The following is a 20606-nucleotide window of genomic DNA, read 5'->3' on the forward strand; positions in this document are numbered from 1 at the left end:
TCTAATACTAATATATGGTGAATTAAAGTAAATAAATGTAGTATATTTATTTAATTGTAAAGACAAGCATTTGCAATTCTAACATGAATGCAATGGCCAAGGAGTGAAACTTATAACAGAAAAGAGTTTGTGTTTTTTTCCTCGTCTTCTGTTTCTTCCTAACGCTGTGTCTGTGTATATTATCCACCTTTATACGCTACTTCTGCAGAGTTACTTTGTTTATGGGGATATGTTGATATATATTAACATGGGCTATTGTACCGGTACATGAGGGATGCAGGCAATGCGGGTGGTTTAAAACTTAGAAGAAAAAAAATACAGAGCAAGCGTGCAGTCACCTTCAGGGTGGAGAGGGCACAGTGATCTGATTTGGGATGACCTGATCTGAGCAAGATTCAGCTCTGATGAAATTAACATCTATGTCAATAGGGGAAGATGGACATGTTGTTGTTACGAGGGCACAGAGAGGTCACACCAACTAGAAATGAAAAAATATATACTTTGATAGAATTGTTGTCCATGTAAATATTTATGTGCACTCTGATAAAGCTCCAGTGCCTTATGTGTGATCCATCATTCATCATATGTCCATTAGCTGGTAAGTTCATGAGACTGACTGACCATTAGTTTATCATTAGAGAAAGAAAAACCTGTGGTTAAAGTGGTTCGATCAGGCTATTGTTGTCCAGTTGAAACTTTTTGCTTTTTCAAGCCCCATGGTGATGTTCTTCCATTGTGAGTCTGTGCTTGTTTTTACATTCAGTATTCTCTCTTCCTGTGAGGTACAAGAAGTTTAAATTTTCATATTTGGATTCACTGATCTAGAAGATAGTGAGTTGTTCTATAAACACCTGCTCATAACCACAGACACCAGTGTGACTGAGCACATACTGCTCCCACACAACATTAGAGAGCTAAAGACCTAGAGGAAGAGAGGGAGGGCAGTGAAGGACGAACACAGAGACGCAGGTGCAGGACATAAACATACTGTTTCAGACAGTCATGCAGAGAGAAAGAAAAAGTGAGAGAGAAGGAGAATAAGTGTGGTGATTGCAGCTTTGCTGGTTTGTATCCTTGTTTATTGCAGACTATGTCTTTTAGGAAGAGGAGCTTCACTTTTGGGGCTTATGGAGGGTAAGAGTGAATTCCTGAGTATGTGTGTGTCTGTGTGTGTGTTTAAGCATTATGTAATAGCACATAACTAAGATTAAATAGGATTTCCATATATTGTTGGACTGCTCTGAAGCTGTGCATGTTTTTCTGTGTAATTAAACCTTTTTCTTATGAGTTCAAACTAAATTACTGCTGGCACAGTTTGTTACCGAGGTCAAAAAAGACAGCACGTCCTCTTAATGTCTGCAGGCATGCCATTAATGAGTGTCTGCTCTCCTCAACCAAGCACTAATATATTCTCAAAAAGGTCCTATCACTTGGGGAATAGAAAAGAAAAATGGGCTTTGCACAGTGAACTGAACACTGTATCCAGGGCTGCCTTTTATAAAAATCTGATAATCATCCCAGAGGAAAGTTTCTTCAGCTGCTCTTATCACTGCTATCTTCCGCTGCCTTATTTTTATTTTATGGAGTTATATATTGTTCATTGACTTTCCCATATACTTAAACTGCAGACCTGCAGTCACGATTTTGTCATGTGCTTCATCATCAGGTTACAAACACAACCAGTCAGCAGCACTTTGAGTAAATAGGGGCCATTAGTCACAAACTTAACCACATGAGAAACTTGCACTGTAGCAGCCACTACTTGTTTACCTTCGTAGGCATTATAGGTGTTTTAAACTATAAATTTTCTTATCATTAAACACTGTGTATAACAGGTAATTCAATCATATTCTAATCAAATCTATTAGCAATTGAAACAAAATTGTTTGGGAATAGATGCCATGCCTCTAGGATCCGTGTGTGTGTGTGTGTGTGTGTGTGTGTGTGTGTGTGTGTGTGTGTGTGTGTGTGTGTGTGTGTGTGTTTGGTCTATATGTGTTTAATGTAGTGCCTCTGTGTCTATCTGGTAAGGTGGTAGCTTAGTGGTTATGGCATTGGACTTTAGATCTGAATGTCATGAGTTCAAATTCCAGCCACACCTAGCTGTCACTAGTGGGACCCTAAACAAAACCCTTAACACTGTAGCTACTCAGGTGTATGATTGAAATAAATGTAAGGCACTCTGGATATGGGTGTCTGCCAAATGCTGTAAATCTGATGTTCAGTGTTCCAAATATCTGTATTTGGATTTTAACTTCAGTGACATCACACAAATTCATAATTGGCCTCAAATATATACAGTATACCACTAAAGTGAGTACACCCTTCACATTTCAGCAACCATTGTAGTATTCGTCCTCAAGGGACAGTACTATAGAAATCAAACTTGGATATATTTTAGAGTAGTCACTGTGCAGGTTGTAGAGCAGTACAGAATTACTGTCCTCTAAAAGATAACATTCTAAAGCAGAAAATGATGTCACCCCTTCAAAAACTGCGCGGAACAGCGGTTAAATTAATATTGATTTCCACAAAAAATAACACCAATATGACAACTACCTTACTGAGGAAGCAGAAGGTGAAGGTGATGGAGTGGCTAAATATGTCTTCAGACCTGAACCCTTTTGACCTGTGGGGCTTCCTCAAGCGGAATGTGGAGAAGCACTAACATCTAACATCTAGCAACGTGATGTTATTTTGGAGGAGTGGACGAGAATCCTAGCAACAACCTGTGCAACTCTTGAATTCCATGCTCAGGAGGATTGAGGCAGTGTTAGATAACAATTGTACTCACACAAAATACTGACACTTTAGACACAGTTTTGACATGTTCACTTAGGGTGTACTCACTTTTGTTGCCAGTTCTTTAGACAATAAATGCTGTATGTTGAGTTATTTTTGGAGGACAGTAAATCTGTACTGCTATACAAACTGCACATTGACTACTCTCAAATATATCCAATTTTCATTTCTCCAGTTTTGTCTCTTGAGAACATATAATAAATTGTGGCTGAAATGTGAGGGGTGTCCTCACTTTTGCGAGATACTGTAAAATTTTTCAGGATTTTAAAAATGTTTAACTCCTGCTTGTTCACTTGTTTCTTTCTAATGAAGTTAATGATTTAGGCTTGAAAGCCTGGCAGAGACGAATTAGCTCCCTCTTCATGGAACAGAGGAAATTGCCATTAACAGCTAACAGCTTTTTTAATGGTTTTTTTTATTTATTATTATTTAATTATTTTTAATACTGCACCATGCATTATACTCTAATTAAAATCCACAAGTGGTTTTGCATTAATAGCTGTTTTTGGCTTTTTATTCAGTTTCACACAGAGAGCAATTTTTTCCATACAGGATTGCTTTTACCTTTGGATTAGTCATGTTAAACACATACTGTTAGTGGCCTAGTATATGTGATAGAGTATATCATCATATATTATTAGTTTTATTCAGCCAACACATATCGTATAGTAGATACACAGTGATGATCGATCCATTTAGATTTTTATAAACGTATCACAGTGTCTTCATTGTTTCATTAATGACGGCTTGGCTGTTTTAATGTTACAGCATGGTGACATTTGCAGTGACTTACTATATATGAAGGTTTGACCTTTTCATACAGCCACAAGCAGCTGATGTTTTCATACCTAGAAATACAGTTATATATTTATATTTTTTGTCACAACAAACAAAGTTAACTTCTTTCCAAAGACCATTACATGAGAGCTGAATAACAATGCTAGGTTTGGCTAGATAGTTTTGCTAATAACGTATTAACCCATTGAACATTTTTGTTTTCTAGAGTTGGACTTTTATCTGTGCTGTTGACTCAACAGTGGCTATTTCTTTTTAATCTCATGTCAGCAAGATCTACGTGAACACAATGTTTTGATTAATACATTTCTGTTTCTGAGGGGCTTTGGCATTTAGGCTACAGAAGTCAGGATTTGCATAATGGTCACTGAGCTGGGCTGAAATATAATGCAATGATTAGTACACAGATAAGAAAAAAAATTCTCTGCACTAATGATTTCTGTGCCTAGCACGAGATTCAAATGATCATTTATGGATCTAACAATTAAAAAGTATCGCAGACTTGCAGAAAATACCTTAGTGATGGAGAGCTACACCTCAAGTGCGGGTTTACAGATTTACTGTATATAACCTGTTTAGTAAACCTTATCTTTATGGATCTTATTCAGAATTGTCATGTCCAGGTTTAAAACTCTTAAAACCATAGAAGGGAAATCTTAATGCTCCACATACAAAGTCCTTCTGGATATTTATGTTTTTCCAGCTTTGTGGAAAAAGCTAAGGCCCATATGTGTGTGTGATGGTCAGGTGGCAAAAGACTTTTTCCCATAAAGCGTAAATTGCAAAGGCTCCCCCTCAACACATGACCTCAAGGACATACAAGGACATTTTGTTTCCACTGTTTTGTATTAAGGACACACAGTGTGGCTATTGCCTACCGTATTACTGCCTCACAGCACAACCATTCCCAGTGAAATCAGAAGCTGAAGTAACTGCTAGGAAGTATTTTTGCATTTTTTCCCAGTATTTTTAGATGGTGTTTTCTCCCAACTCCTAAAAGCATATCAGCCCATAGGTGTTATTAAGTAAATATTGGATGTATAAGGTGTAATCAAAAGCTTTCAAACATTATTCTAAAATTATTTTAAAAAGATTCTGGGTAAAATGAATATCACAACAGAGCTTTACAGTCTAATTGTCCACTTATAAATTCCTTGAAACAGCTGGAGCACTTTTTTTCATTATTCGTTTATTCCCATTATTCTTGGCCTGAATAAATATTTCATGGCTGATTTAAGTAGAGAATGTACTTTAGTAAATAAACACTAACTGGATTAAATATTAAACTTCTCAGGCATGACTTTGCACATTGTAATAAATATAAATGTAATATCAGTTTTTCAGTTAAATATACACAATAAGGATGACCTTCAGTGCTCTCTCATCATAACACACATAGCTAGCTTTAAAAACATGCCTACATTATAGGTTTAGCTATTATATGCCTGGAGGTAATGAGTCTGTTGGCACTGTGTTGTTTAACCGTTAGCAGAAGGCGGCAAATCAACCCAGCCATTAGGGCTGTACAAGTCAGTGCACTCTTAGCAACGGTCCCAAGCCTGGATAAATGGGAAGGGTTGGGTTAGGAAGGGCATCCAGCGTAAAACATGTGCCAAATCAAATATGCGGATCACGAATCAGAAATTCGGATTGGTCCAGGCCCGGGTTACCAACGACCGCCATAGGTATTGTTAGCCAACAGGGTACCGGTGGAAATTGGGCTACTGTTGGCCGAAGGAGGAGTAGGAGAGGAGAAAGACATCTACAGATATGACAGGGAAAGGAGAAGTGTAGGGGAATGGAGGTTCGGGTTAGTACTTTAAATGTTGGTACTATGACGGGTAAAGGGAGAGAGGTAGCTGATATGATGGAGAGGAGAAAGCTAGATATGTTGTGTGTTCAGGAGACCAAGTGGAAAGGGAGTAAGGCCAGGAACACTGGAGGTGGGTTTAAACTATCATGGTGTGGATGGAAAGAGAAATGGTGTAGGGGTGATTCTGAGGGAAGAGTACAGTAAGAGTAACATTGTAGTGGAGGTGAAGAGAGTTTCTGATAGGGTGATAAACGTGAAGCTGGAAGTTAAAGGGATGATGATAAATGTCATCAGTGCTTATGCTTTACAAGTGGGTGGTGAGATGAAGGAAAAGGAAAAAGTCTGGAGAGATTTAGCAGAGGTAAAGTGGGATGTGGCAACAGCTAAGGAAAAGGCATATGAGGCGCTTATAAGAAGTTGGACACTAAAGAAGGATTTGTACCCATTGGCGAGGCAAAGGACGGAGCTGGGAAGGATGTGCTGCATGGAAATGCATTGACTAGTGAGAAGAGTGTGTTGAGAAGATGGAGGGAGTATTTTGCGCAGCTGATGAACAAGGAAAATTAGAGAAATAGAAGGGTGGATGGTGTGGAGATGGTGAAGCAGGAAGTGGATAGGAGCGATTAAGAGGATAAAGAGTGGGAAGTCTTTTGGTCCAGATGATATACCAGTGGAGTTTTTAACCAGATTGATCAACAAGATTCTGGAAGGTGAGAGGATGCCTGAGGAATGGAAAAGGAGTGTGCTGGTACCAATCTTTAAGAGAAGGAATTAATCAGAATCAGATTTAGAAATAGCTTTATTACCAAGTATGCTAACACACACAAAGAATTTGACTTGGCATCAGGAGCTTCCAGTGCAGGAGAAGTACAGACATTAAGTTGATCAGTCACACCATGAAGTTATGGGAAAGAGTAGCGGAAGCCAGGCTGAGAGAAGAGGTGACCATCTGTGAGCAACAGTGCTGAGTAAGAGGACCACAGATGCAATATTAGTGTCAGATAAGTATGTGAGGGTGGTGCAGGACATGTATAAGGACAGTGTGACATTAGTGAATTGTGCAGTAGGAATGCCAGACTGGTTTTAAGGTGGAGGTTGAACTGCATGATGTAGAGGACAGAGTGGTATGAAGACGAATGTTTGGTAGTGGGGACTCCTAATGGTAGAAGCCAAAAGAAGAAGTAGAAAAAGATGGGGGCAAATTATTTGTTCTTTGTAACGCACTATTATTATTGTTAGTAAATCATTGTATTTATTGTCTTTGCAGAGTGGACAAAACTTTTTCCAGGTCTAGAGGTATATGGTAAGAAACAATTATTCAATGTTTCAAAAAACATTATTTTTCTACGATTGTATACAGTATGATGTAATTTATTATCAGTTGGTCATAATAAGATTTGGGAAATGAAATATGATTTTCAGAAACAATGCTGATTAAGTATGGATAATGTGTTTTTTTATTTATTATTTTTTTTTAGTTTCCTTATGCAATCTCTATGAATTCAATACTGCATTTAACAACCTTTATTTTTTACACTTATTTGTGTAGAAACAGTATAATTATGTGGTGTAGTTGTGCTGTCTGTACAGTTTGATCATATTAAGTGTTACCTTTTGGTATATTGGTATCGATTATGAGTCGTTTCACTCTTTAATTTGAGAACATCTCTAAGTTACGTATATAACCCTAGTTCCCTGAGGAAACGAGACGCTGCATCGAAACGCTTTGGAAACGCGCCCGAGTGTTCACACTTTGAAATAATGTGTGTAATCAGTCACAAATTAGACGCTGGCCGAGCGGCGGGGTGATGTCACCACCAAGTATAATATGCATATTCAGGGTGGACCAACCCACAGCGTTACATACAGTACGTCTTGGAGGGGAACTCTAGAGGACCAAGCTTTTGAGGCAGTCACACTACAGGTGGAGTGAGCTCTGACCCTGAAAGGAGCGGGGAGACCAGAGGACTCATATGTGATGATGTGATGGCATCAACAATTCAAGGACTCGTCCTCTTGACGTAGGTGTCCCGTGTGCGCTACGGACAGAGCCGGTGAATTTTTTCCTGGTCTGGGGCCTGGAACGGAGGAGGATAGAATGCCTGTAATCTTACTGGTCGTGGGACGACAGAGGGAACCTTGGGGATGTAACCCTCATAGGGGTACAGAAAGGCACTAGCCATACCTGGGGTAACCTCCAGGAAGGACGGGGCTACAGAAAGGGCCTGCAATTTCCCTACTCTCTTGATAGAGCAGATGGCCAACAAGAATGCGGTCTTGATGGAAAGATGCTTTGGCTAGAGACTCGAAGGGGGGCTCAGACAGAGCCCCCAAAATCAGGCACTCTAGGTTGTACTTTCAGGGTGGACAGAGCCAACCCCTTGGCAATCTGTCCCTGGAGGAAATCCAGCACGGAAACAGAAATAGTGGACTGGATCCAGCTAGTGGTGCTCACACCATGAGCAAAACAGACGCCACCTGGCGGCATACAACCTCCTCGTGGAGGGAGCTCTGTAGTGGAGAATGGTCTTTACCACCTTGGTGGGCCACAGCCTCCACAGCTCCGGGCGGGGGTGAAATATGGCGCTCCCGAGTTGGAAAAGGAGTTTCCATCAGAAGAATCTCCCATGGAAGATGCTCGAGGACATCTACCAGGTCCACGAACCATGGTTTCCTCTGCTAGCTTGGAGATAGCAGGTGGAGACGGGCTCTGTCCTGGCAAACTCTCTCCAGAACTCCCGGAAGCAGCGTGACGGGGGTAAAGGTGTACAGACGCAGCCTCGGCCACGCCTGAGCCATGGCGTCCAGCCGCAGCGGGGGCAGTGCGAAGTGTCTCGAGACTTAAATGGATCCACCTGGGCTTTTCCGAATTTCTCCAAACCTGCTCCACCACGTTGGGGGGGAAGCCGCCATTCCCCGGGTCTCACCCCCTGCCTCGACAGGGTGTCTGCTGCCTCGTTCAACTGACCCAGGAAGTGAACTGCTCTCAATGAGAGGAGTTCCCCTGGGCCCAAACAAGGATCTGGTGTGCCAGCCTGCACATGGAGCATGAACGCAGAATTATTTGATTATTTTTAAGGATGCTAAAAAATATTTAGGTTACTGTAAGTGTGTATCTCTACAGATAAGCCTGGTAGCACAATGCTAATGCTAGCTAATGTCAGTAAATACCTAAGAGACAACTAATTTTCCCCTCTTTCTTTATTTCTAACAGGCTGTAACACTCATATACACACACACACACACACACACACACACACACACACACACACACACACACACACACACACACACAAATTAAGAGACAAAGAGCTGTTTATCTATGTGCTGAGATTAGCATCAATTTGAAGCATAATGACAATCTTTCTCTTTTGAAGCCTGTGTTTTCCTTTGGGTGACGGAATATCAATATATTTGTAAACTATGCTATACTTTTATGCCCTATGCTCATACACTATGCTAAATATAATAACAGACCACTTTTTTATAGGAACATTCATGCAATAATCCATATAGGCATTTATGTGGCAGCAGCTCCCTCCATAAAGTTAACAGTTGAAGTTCACATAAAAAATGTGGTGGAAATTGTTATCTCGGGAACTTTGTGTCTTGCTGGTGTCAGATGACCAGAAAATGTTTTAACTTTAACTGTCCAGCTTTAGTCTGTTTACCACTGTAACCTCAGATTCCTGTCGTTGGCTGGCATGAGTAACATCTGATATAGTGTTCTGTTGTTGCAGTTCATCCACTTCAAGGTTTAAAGTGTGCATTCTGAATTGGTTTTCTGCTCACTATGAGTTTTTTAAGTTATTGTAGACCTGTCAAAGCAGTCTGGCGTTTTTACTCTGATCCCTTTGATCAACAAGGAGTTTCCAAATGCCCAACCTAACTCACAGGATGTTTTTTCTTTTCCTGTTAAAGTACACAAACTACACCTTCTTGTAACTGAGATTAGGGTTAGTGTTATATTTAGGTGCAGGAATAGTATTAAATTATACTTTATAATTATGTCCGTGGAAGGTCATCACATAGACTGTAAGATAGTGTGTTTATATAGTTGTTTTTTTTTTTTTTTTCGACTTAAGTAAACTTTGTTAAGAAAGCACTTTCTATTCCTAATGTTATGAAATGTATCACAGTGAAAAGCTGAGCCTGTGTAGCAGAAAACAGAACTATGACATTATCTCACTCTCTGTGTATGACTCCAACACCCCAGGAAACATATGACAAAAATAAATGAAACGTGATTGTAACACTTTAAAAAACTCCTTCTAGTATCACAACTGTATAGCTTAGAAAACACAATGCTCTTATGATTAATCCCTATTCAGATCAGTCTTACTCATCAGCCTGCCATTCTGTTGAAACTTTAATTTTCTTCTTCTTGCCTCTGAATCACAGACCTGAGCTTGATTACCTCAGCCGTGGGCTCGCTGATTAGCTGTTTTTAGTTGGTCTAGGACAAAGCTCTGCACATTTGTTAAAATTAGGTCTATTACTTTTCTTTGTTTGTTGCACATGAGCAAAAAATACTTGTCTATCTGTATAAGTAGTGGGAGCAGAAACCCTGTCAGTGAGACACTTGTTTATAGAGTAGGAACGATTGTGCTAAAGTGAATAATCAAGTGAAATAATGAATGATTTACTAAATCAAGTTTTTATTATATTCATTTAATTCATACATTTTTCACTTGTGCATTTATTATCATGGTATTTCTGATCCAGAATGCAGCTGCACTTGTTTTTAACGTCCCTAGGTTCCCCCACATAACCCCACTGCTATGCTCCCTCCTGGCTTCCTGTAGCTGCCTGCCTTAGATTTAAATACATGATGCTGGCCTACAAATCCAAAAGACGGACCAGCACACCCCTACCACTCAGCACTTATTTCACCCTGCACTGCTCCATGCTCCCTCCGATCCTCAACCACCTGTACCCACCTCTCAGGGTACATGGAGACTTCAGACTCTTTTGTGTTCTGGCACCAAGCTGGTGGAAAAAACTTCCACTTAATGTCACAGCTGAGTCACTAGCAGTCTTCAAATGACATCTAAAGACGTGTCTTTTCCAGAGGTTTTTCATAGAGGTGTTTTTCCAGAGTTTTTTCCAGAGGTGTTTCATAGTGTAAGCCTACAGATGAATCTTAGCCCAAGCAAACTGCGATTTGGAACTACCACTTGAAGGAGCAAAGTTTTTTACACCTTCAGCTATCTCACATCTGTGACTGTATGATGTGCCTTACATACAAAACATGCACAAACAGTCTACAAATGTAATAACTCCAAAAAAATCTAATCTAAATATTAAATCTATATCTAAAATATGTGTTCTTGCACATTCCCACACTTTTTGTTCATAGCTTTATATGACAAGGCTCAAGATAATTGATGTTAGTACTGCTTCAATTTAAGGCAATGGCTATCAGGTTTTTTTTTTCTTTAAGTGCTCTTTGTCTATATGAATCACTATACACATCGCCACTATTACTGATGTACTAATATTGTAATGAAACTGCAAAACGATTCAGTTATTCAATGTGTTTAAACAATGAACAAACGTTCCTCTTATTTAGATTTATTAGAATGACCTCGAAGTTTGATTATGGTTTGAGTTTGGACAGACCTTAAAAGAACCTCTGTGTTTTTTTATAATGATCATGTAATAACAATTATTCATGTCGCAGTAGACTTTAAAACTGTCACCTGTGTGTGTGTGTGTGTGTGTGTGTGTGTGTGTGTGTGTGTGTGTGTGTGTGTGTGTGTGTGTGTGTGTGTATGCAAGTGGTAACTGAAATATTTTATTTGTTTATTTAGAGATCTCTACAGGAAGTAGAGCACAGTTTAAATGTTGCTATATCTGTATACTTAATAAAGTGGATTTTTTAGTGTACAACCTCATTAGCTTTGCATGCAGGTATGGGGAGGGGGGGGGGTAATTTGGTGGTTAGAGGGGAAAAAGTGGTTGACTGTTTCAGTGCTATATTATTTCAACAACCACAATAAAAACAAAAAAATTAAAGGCTCCAAACCAGTACTCTGGTGTTGTAAATCAGCAACAATATTCAATACTAAAATGACTTCCTGTGTGTGCCAACATCCTAACAAGATTATATTATGTAATTGCCTCACATTAATACTAAAGGGTGTCGCTCTTTCTCTGTGCCCCACTGAGGGACTCAGGCTCTGTATTCTGCTGAGAATGTTCCTCTACCCACCTGGGCACCCACCAGGGCACATCTTGGCCTAACCAAAGGTGTTACTTCCTAATTTTGCTCCATCATGGATGTTGGCCTGATTGGCTGAGGGTTTGTTGTCCCTTCAGACTCTGTCTCGAACTGCAATCTCCTCATAACTTCTCCTTTTTTGGCTGTCCAGAACTTTGCTTTCAGTGACAAACAGACTGTCACATCTTAAATGTACACCGTAAAGTATAAAAGAAACACAACTAAAATTGTACCTGCAACAAAAAGTATTCACTTGTATTCTTGCCACCTCTTCTGCATCGTTAGTGGTAATAAATAATGAAGGGACTCCATTCAAAATAAAGCGTAGATCAGTATGTGACTGCAACACCACCACTGTTTTTTTACCAACTTAAATAATACTGTAGATACTGTATACTTTTAGAAAGAAAAACAAAATAACAATGTTAAACACATGAGGATAAATAGAGGCAATTTTACAAGTAATGAAGCATGTAGTATTGCCCTTCCCTTACTGTTACTGTTACTCAACCATCATTAACTTGTTCAATTGCTGCTGAAAGAGTGGAAAGAGGCAAACACTGGAGGTGCAGTTTATATAATTTGTGTGCGCGTGTGTGTGTGTGTGTGTGTGTGTGTGTGTGTGTGTGTGTGTGTGTGTGTGTGTGTGTGATAAGATATTGCAGCTAGGCCTAACTATTGGAGATATTATGAAAAGAAAACTACAGTTCATTAGTTGCACCTTTAATTATAAGTTTAAGCATTATATCTACTCAGCTTGTCTCCTTACACAAACTAGTCACTGGGCAAAAACACGGCCAGGCACAAAATCACAAAATATTAAGCTTGTAATGGCCTTAAAAACAAACCATTGCTCAGAAAATGTGCGATATTAAATACTCTTGAGACCTCCTGTGCCACCATTTGCTCATTTACTTTTGCTGCAGTGAAGTGTATAAGGCCATTACCATCGAATAGAACATCAGGTTTTTTCTGTAAAATTTTTACTGAGTAATGATTTGTTTTTAGAACCAAAGCCATTTTGGGCTTTTACATAAAGGTTAATGAGAAGTCTTCAGACTTATTACCGGCATGGACTCTGTTTGTGGCTTATTAGATCTAATGTTAAAATGTGTTTCATAAATAACCTGACTATGGGAAATCAGGCCTGGGTTATATAATTCGACAAGATTACATAATGTTAAATGATTCACATAACCAAGTGTGCTATGCCTGTCTAAAAAAGAAGAAATTAACTGTGCTGTAACATAGCAGAATGTACAGATATTGATTTTTGCTTAAGGCAGTGGGGTGTAAGGTCTAAAGACTGAATAATACATTATTTCTTTCATTTTAAACTTGTTAATGATCTTACCAGTGATGCCAACATTTAAGATTCAGCCATAGCATTTATTGGGTTTAGGTTAGCTAGAGCTGTAAATTAAACACCAGAAACGTCTGCTTTCTCAACTAAAAATACAAAATACAAATTCACCTAACCAGAAAAGCTAGTTCACAGAAGGGGACAGAACATAGGATTTGAAAGACAAGGATTTGCTTCTGGTAGTGATTACTTTCGGTTCATGGCATACTGACTTCTTCTAGAGGAATTTGACTCAAGTTTTCATGAGCGTTGGTTCTGTGAGATGCCAGAAAACAAATTATTAATTAGTGGTTATAAAGGGGTTTTGCATTGTTGTTTTGGTTTTGTTCTTGGTTCATTTCTAAAATTTTAATTTTTTTTCTTTTTTTTCCCCTTTTTTTTCAATATGTATTTTTTTCAGTATGTATCATATTCATTATTTTATTAGCCAATTTATATTTGTTCTATTCTATCTGATTTGGTCAGTCATTTTCACGTCATATCACTAATATTGATGCAAAGACTGATGTTTAAATCAACAAGCAATAGTGCCAGAAAAAGTGCCAGTTGATTAGCAATAAATATATTTACTGTATAGTAAAAATACATGCAGCATAATATCTGACACTGACTGGACTGCAGTGAGTTTATACAATCCACCTAAACACTAACGCTGTTTGTTTAAAATTCAAAAGTTTCTTCAATATGTTTTTCTCATTTATGCAGTTATCAGGGAGCTGTCCTGACTAGATAGTCTCGAGGGGTTTTGTGGTAATTGCTTTTTCTCTTTGCCTGTTAGAAATGTTGGCAACTCAGTCCCTCTTTTTTCTGTCCACTCTCTCTTTTGTCTATTCCTTTAGCCCTCAGGGTAGGGTAGTGTTCGTCCACCTGACACCGGCTCTAGACCCACCTTTCTGGAGTGAACTTATGACCAATAAGCGACAATACTATAAACAGGTTTGGCCTCTCTGTCACTCTCATGTACCAGAATAAGCGAACAAACAATAAATCAGGTACCAGTCTTTGGAGAGTCTCACTTAAGAAGCAGAAACGGAAGTCTGTTTCAAAAAATTTATATAAAGAAGTTCATTTAGTTGTTTGTCTCTGCCTGTATCAAGTTTGGATAATGTTGGGGTCCAGGAGAAGGAACGCGATTACTACCAAGAGGTTCAGCCTGCCACAAGTTGTCCTGCTCAAAATCAACCTGTGGTAAGACCAGAGAACAGAGAAGGAAATCAGGCTAGCAGGTCTGGCAATGTGTCAGCATAGTGTATCGACCTTTTTCATGGAGATGCAGTGGAGTGCAGTAACTTTGGACAGTTAAAGTGCCTTGGGGCATTCTGGTGTATTTAACGTAATTAAGTTTGCATTCTTATATTAAATCCAGTGTATTGCTCAGGATTGGCATCGGTAGAAACCAGAAAAAATGATAGACTTAATTTAAAGTGAAAAAAAAAATCTGATCTTGTGTCAAATGGGATTGTTTGGAATTGAAACAGATAAAAAAAAAATGTTAAGCTGAAAACATCTACATACAAAGAGACATGATTGTAGCTTTGTGCTGATTTTAATACATTTATACTTTGTACTTAATTATATTTATTATATGTTTGCATGTTATTTATTTACTTATTTATTTATTCATTTATTCATAATATCATTATAAAACTTAGTTTAAAAAATACAAATGTATATTGAATAATAATAAAATTGTATTGTACTGTCTCTAATTTTAAGTAGGGTTTTTTTTTCTCTTGATTTTATATTTAAGTTTAAATTTTTTTCTGTTTTTAAGTTCTGGACTTAAAACCCAGACAGTTTGTAGGTTGTGGGATATTTGTTCCGGGAAGCCCTTCCTAAGGTGCTTCAGAGTCTTTCAGATTTTCACATTCTACAGCAATGTTAAAGTAGATTAGTGAATAGAGGATTACATTACATTAGAAGAGTGTGAAGTAGTCAAATTGCAGTCTCATTTTAAAAGGTCTGTGGCTTGAATTACACACACACACACACACACACACACACACACACACACACACACACACACACACACACACACACACACACACACACGCAGAGTGATGTTCTGAGCAGTGGGCTCTTAGTCAGGGCTAATGGCGATACAGGAAATGAAAAATATCTTTTGAAAAATAAAGGAAAACAATTCAGATTGTACAGAGTAGTCAATATGTAGTCAGTTTGTATAGCAGTACAGATTTACTGTCCTCTAAAAATAACAACATACAGTCTAAATAACTGGCAACAAGAGTGTGTAAACCCTCAGTGATAAAAGCTGTACGTGCAGTACAATTCTCTCATACTGACCACTGGATGTTCAACATGGCAAAGAACTCTCTGGGGATTTAAACATTAGAACCGTTGCTCTTTACAAAGATGGGCCTGAAACTGAGTTGCAGTACAGTAGCCAGGGTCATACAGAGGTTTTCCAAGATGGTTTCCACTAGGAACAGGCCTCGCAAGGGTCGATCAAATACGTTGAGTCCTCGTGCTATGCGTCAGGTGCAGAAGCTGGATTAAAAAAAAAACAGACGCATCATGATTGCTGCCAGCATAGTCTGCTTGTCAGTACTCAGAACATATGCTAAACACTGCAACAAGTTGATTTGCATGGCCATCATCCCAGAAGGAAAGAAAGCTGGCTCACAAGAAAGCCTGCAACAGTTTGCTGAAGACAACCTGTCTAAGATCATGAATTACTGGAACCATGTCCTGTGGTCTGATGAGACTAAGATAAACTTGTTTGGCCCAAATGGTGTCCAGCATGTGTGGTGTTGACCTGAGAAGTATCAACAAAACTGTGTCTTGCTTACAGTCAAGCATGGTGGTGGTAACATCATGGTCTCTGGCTACATGAGTGCTGCTGGTACTGTGAAGCTGCGGTTCATTGAGGGAAAACATAGATTCCAACATGCACTGTGACATTCTGAAGCAGATCATTATGCCTTCTCTTCAGGAACTGCGCAGAAAGGCAGTTTTCCAACATAATAACGACCCCAAACACACCGCTAAGATGACAACTGCCTTGCTGAGGAAGCTAAAGGTGATGAAATGGCCAAGTATGTCTTCAGAGCTGAACCCTATTGACCTGTGGGTCATCCTCAAGTGGAAGGTGAAAAAGCACCATGTATCTAACATCCAGCAGCTCCATGCTGTCATTAAGTGGAAGAGGATCCCAGGAACAACCTGTGCAGCTCTTGAATCCCATGCTCAGGAGGATTGAGGCAGTGTTAGATAACAATGGTGCTCACACAAAATGCTGACACTTTGGACACAGTTTTGACATGTTCACTTAGGGTGTACTCACTTTTGTTTTGTCTTTTTACTTATTGTACATTTTGATATTTTGACAATAAAGGTTGTATGTTGAGTTATTTTCAGAGGACAGTAATTCTGTACTGCTCTACAAGCTGCACACTGACTACTCTAAAATATATCCAAGTTTCATTTCTATAGTTTTGTCCCTTGCGAAGAAATACTAAAATCGTTTCTGAAATGTGAGGTGTGTACTCACTTTTGTGAGATACTGTTTATTAGAGAGAGGGGGGGTACATTTCTATATTTTTTGTGTTACTCTGCAACACCTTTGGCTTCGTATTAAGCCTTAGTTATTGTGCAGTTGTGTAGTGACTGATGTGCAGTTAAATTCATGAGGAAAGGTACAGTATGTGTTTATGAGAGTGAGAAGTGTGAATCTATCTTGAGAGTTTAAAGGGTTAATACAGATCTACGGGTATCTGCAGTATGTTGCAATATGCACATAATATGCATAATATGCACATAAGAATGATCTTTTTTCTGTTTTATCATGACATACATTTTATGATGTACAGCTCTGGTACACACACTTACATCACACAAATCTCATTGCTAATTCTTTCAAACACGATTACAATCATTTATATGTGCAGGTGCTGCTGACTGAAGTCCTCAGAGTAGCACTACTTTGCATAGACTGTATTTTGTGAAGGGTTAAATTGCTTTGTGTATTTGCAAATGATTTATCGGCAATAAAACCGTATCTAGGCTGAGAAAATACAGAGACATTCTTGTGTTGATTGTAGCATATTTATTAAATATGCTTCTGAACTGATTTCTGAACGAAAAGCACTAAAATACATGATGAAATTTTGGCTGAACAAAAAAATTCAAATTCTAATGCCACATACTTATAGACACCCATAAACGCCCCCACTTCTGCATCTTTTTATCCACCTGTTCCACTTGTATTCAGACATGCTGCACTAGTACCTCAGCTGTCATAGCGATTGCAACTTTTAAGTTTAAAAGATGAATACATTTTTATGTGTGGGATTCAGGGTCAGGATATTCTGGGCAGACCATTCAGAGTCTTTCAGATTCCAAGTTTTTCTTTCCAATCTTTTTTTTCAGACTATTTGGGCAAAATCCAAATAGACCTTATTTTTCTTGTTATTCTGAGCCTTGACTACTCAATTTTTTTTATTCCAGATATAAAAACACAGGACAACCATGTCATCCAAGTAACATACACTCAGTAGTCACTTAGGATCACTTGCACACTTGCTCAGCTATGCAGCTTTTCACTCGGCCAAACATGCGGCACCAGCACAATTCATAAAATCATGCACATATAGAAAAAGAGAAGGTCTTTCTGTGAGTGACTGCTCTCCCGGCTAAAACATATTGAATGACCAGATTAGATTGAGTTTACAGGAAGTATGTACTAACTCAAATAAGCACTTTTAACAGTGGTGAGAAGAAAAGCAACTTAGAATGCACAACGTATCAAACCTTGAGGTCGATAAGCTACAGCAGAGAAATACCATATTAGATTTCACTCCTGCCAGCCAAGAATAGGCATCTGAGGCTACACTGAGCACAGACTCAACCACACTGGATCAAAAATTAGATATGTGCTACTGGCTTGAAAATGTTTTTGTGCTGCTGGCTCGAATTCATTGCCCGAGTGTTGAGACACTTAATCTATGTAGTGTTACAACAATATTCCATTGGTATACAGTGAATGTTGCAAATTGTTTTCAGTATTAAATTGCACACACAGGCAGACGGTACGGTTTTTAGTCTACAAATAATCAGGTAGCAACATCACTAAATACTATCAGTATGCATCAGATCATTAGTGCACTTCTGTCTCTTCTGTTCTGATGTAATCCTTACACTGACAGTGATTTATTTGCAGCCAGAATGTGTTTAATGGGGTCCTACTGAGTCGTGCAAAATCATTTGTCAAATGCAAATATGTATGACGCACCAAATATTTATGCCTCACTGCCTTTCATGTTTATTCCCAGTTATTTGGTTGTGTGTATTTACAATTTGTGTGTGTGTATTTGTGTGCTTGTAAAATTGAATCACGTTTGCTAGTCACATTTTTCATTTTGTGGCTATGCAGGTGACTAAAGCGATTATCTTATGAAGTGATTAATTGGTACCTTCTAGGCCAGTCTAGTGCACTGCATACAACAAGTGACAGTGCTAGTTACTAGGTTATAGTGCTGTATGAAATATTGCATTTGTGTTAAGCCACTGGATTCAAATTTCAGCTAATAATAGAGCTTTTTGACACTATGAACTATACAGTGGACAATGAGGAAAAATGAAGAGCTTATTCCTCTATTCATCTGCTTATTATAGCTTTCTGTAAATAATATCAAATATACTCATGTGTATCATATTATAGATTATGCTATGTAATGTTATATATAGACTAGAAATGATGGCTTTTGTGTTTAAGAGTTGTGTGTTTTCACTTTCCGCAGGAAAAATGATGGCAGAATCTCTCAAAAATCTCACACGTTAGAGTCTTCGCACTTGACCCACTCGTTACACCTCTCCCCTCTTTCTGCACTTCTGAAGGTAAGACACATTTTCTTTTCTTTTTTTTTTGTTTTCAGTCAGTAGCTGAGCCTCCTCCTTCTTTCTTTAATTCTATTCAACATTCTCTTCATTTTCAACACTTCTTTACTTTATCCTTGTTTCTTTGCTAAAAGGAGAGTCACCTTAGAGGCATGGACTAGTCTTAGCAAGATTTTACATTTAGGTTTAGTTTTGTGGTAGACCTAAGGACAGCTAGACTGGGGGTGTAATTTATCATTAAATTAAATGCAAAAAATATGTTGTACTCTGAATACTTTGTACAGTTGTGTCCATCAAATTAGTTCATATGAATATGAAAGAACAAAAGTGACAGAAAGATTGCATTTTCTTGTGAAGTAAGATTTTGAGTTTGCAGCTTTAAGATTTCATCTTGTTTGATGTGTTTTGGCAGTGGTGGATTAAGGCAAAGGCGACATGGGCATCTTCTCAGGGGTGGCACGGGGCATCCACAGAAAAGAAAAATCATTCAATCATTGTTTTGTTTTGTTATTTGCGCCCATTTGCATGGTCGCGTTAATTATTATATCATGTCACGGTCAGTGAACCTCGTCGGCACCCATCACCCGGAGAAGTTCACTCACTCATACACTCAGAAAGGAGGGGTGGGGAATCAGTAAGGAGAGCTGAACCCAAATTAAAATTATGTATGACTAAAAAAAAGGTCTAAACCCTCAGGAGGCCCATTCAGAAAAAAAGAGGAAAGAAGTAGGGGGAAAACGTGCAAAAGATAAAGGTGTGTATGCAGCTCTATCACTCCTCTCATTATGAGGATAGTATAAACTAATAAAACTGGCTAATAACTGTATAGCAATAAGGTTGCACTGTGTTGCCTGCTGTGCTTTTATGCATATAGCAACAATATTTCTTTCAGCTGCATAACATTATAATTTATAGATTGTAATTTATCATAATGTGTGTACCAACAAAACAATTACAGCCTAACTAGTGTAATAGGATTGTAGTTAAACTGGCACTTATTGATTTTATTACCTTTAATTGAGGTGATGTCATAAAGGTTTTCTGTGATTGTACTGAAAAGGTCCTGAACTGAGTTCAGTAAGGAGAATCTCCAGTGTTGCTTAAAAGGCTCATTTAAAAGACATCTATTATAAAGATGTAGATGTTGTATGTATCTTATAACTACAATTAACCAAGGAGTTTTATGGTTTTTGGCTCTAAGAGTTTAATAAATTGAGCACAATTACGTATGTATTTACTTGTGCAATAAATGCATTTAGGGTGAAAGATTGTACATGAAATGGAGCTCTCAGAAATGTCTCGAAATTTGTGGACTGCACTGAGAATATCTTACTCATCCAGTGACAGTAGCTGAAGCAAAGAGGAGCTTTCCAAAGCTGAAACTAATCAATAGGGGAGATGTTGGGTCATGGCGTGGTTTGCCCAGAGCTTCATTGAAGCTCAAACCACCATTGCCGCTTGGTGGTATCCACTTAACACCAACATACAGCATAGTGTCGGCTCAACATCAAGCAGAACATTTTGAGAAGAATAAATGATAAAAGAAACTCCCGACTCTAACTTGCTACAGCACCCGTGGCCTTATTTGTTAGGTTTTGGTCTCATGATAATATTAAATATCAATCAGTGTTTAACTCAATAATGTCATTCTTTTACTACATCGGAGTGCTGAGAGTAACAGGGTCTTTTTACATAAACTGAGTTGATTAGGCAAAAGTCTTGTGATAAAAATGATAATAATACATTATAGGCAT

At 38.4% G+C, this 20606-nt stretch overlaps 1 protein-coding gene across 9 annotated transcripts in view; it reads left to right on the forward strand.

Annotated features, from left to right (window-relative positions):
- rap1gapb (RAP1 GTPase activating protein b) overlaps positions 1–20606 on the forward strand; it is a 63732-nt gene that overhangs the window by 25905 nt on the left and 17221 nt on the right. For 3 of the 9 annotated variants that reach the window (XM_083529843.1, XM_083529835.1, XM_083529840.1), the window contains exons 2-3: positions 6678–6713; positions 18756–18852. Coding sequence is in view for 3 of the 9 variants with exons in the window: in XM_083529837.1 (XP_083385963.1) it covers positions 1091–1134; positions 6678–6713; positions 18756–18852 (177 nt within the window). In the remaining 6 variants the exon portion in view is untranslated. Of the gene's footprint in view, positions 1–921; positions 1135–6677; positions 6714–18755; positions 18853–20606 lie in introns of those variants that run through there. The other 6 variants (XM_083529844.1, XM_083529836.1, XM_083529841.1 and 3 more) reach the window with 4 other exon arrangements.

The sequence above is a fragment of the Silurus aristotelis genome, assembly GCF_946808225.1.
Source record: "Silurus aristotelis genome assembly, chromosome: 2".
Taxonomy (NCBI): domain Eukaryota; kingdom Metazoa; phylum Chordata; class Actinopteri; order Siluriformes; family Siluridae; genus Silurus; species Silurus aristotelis.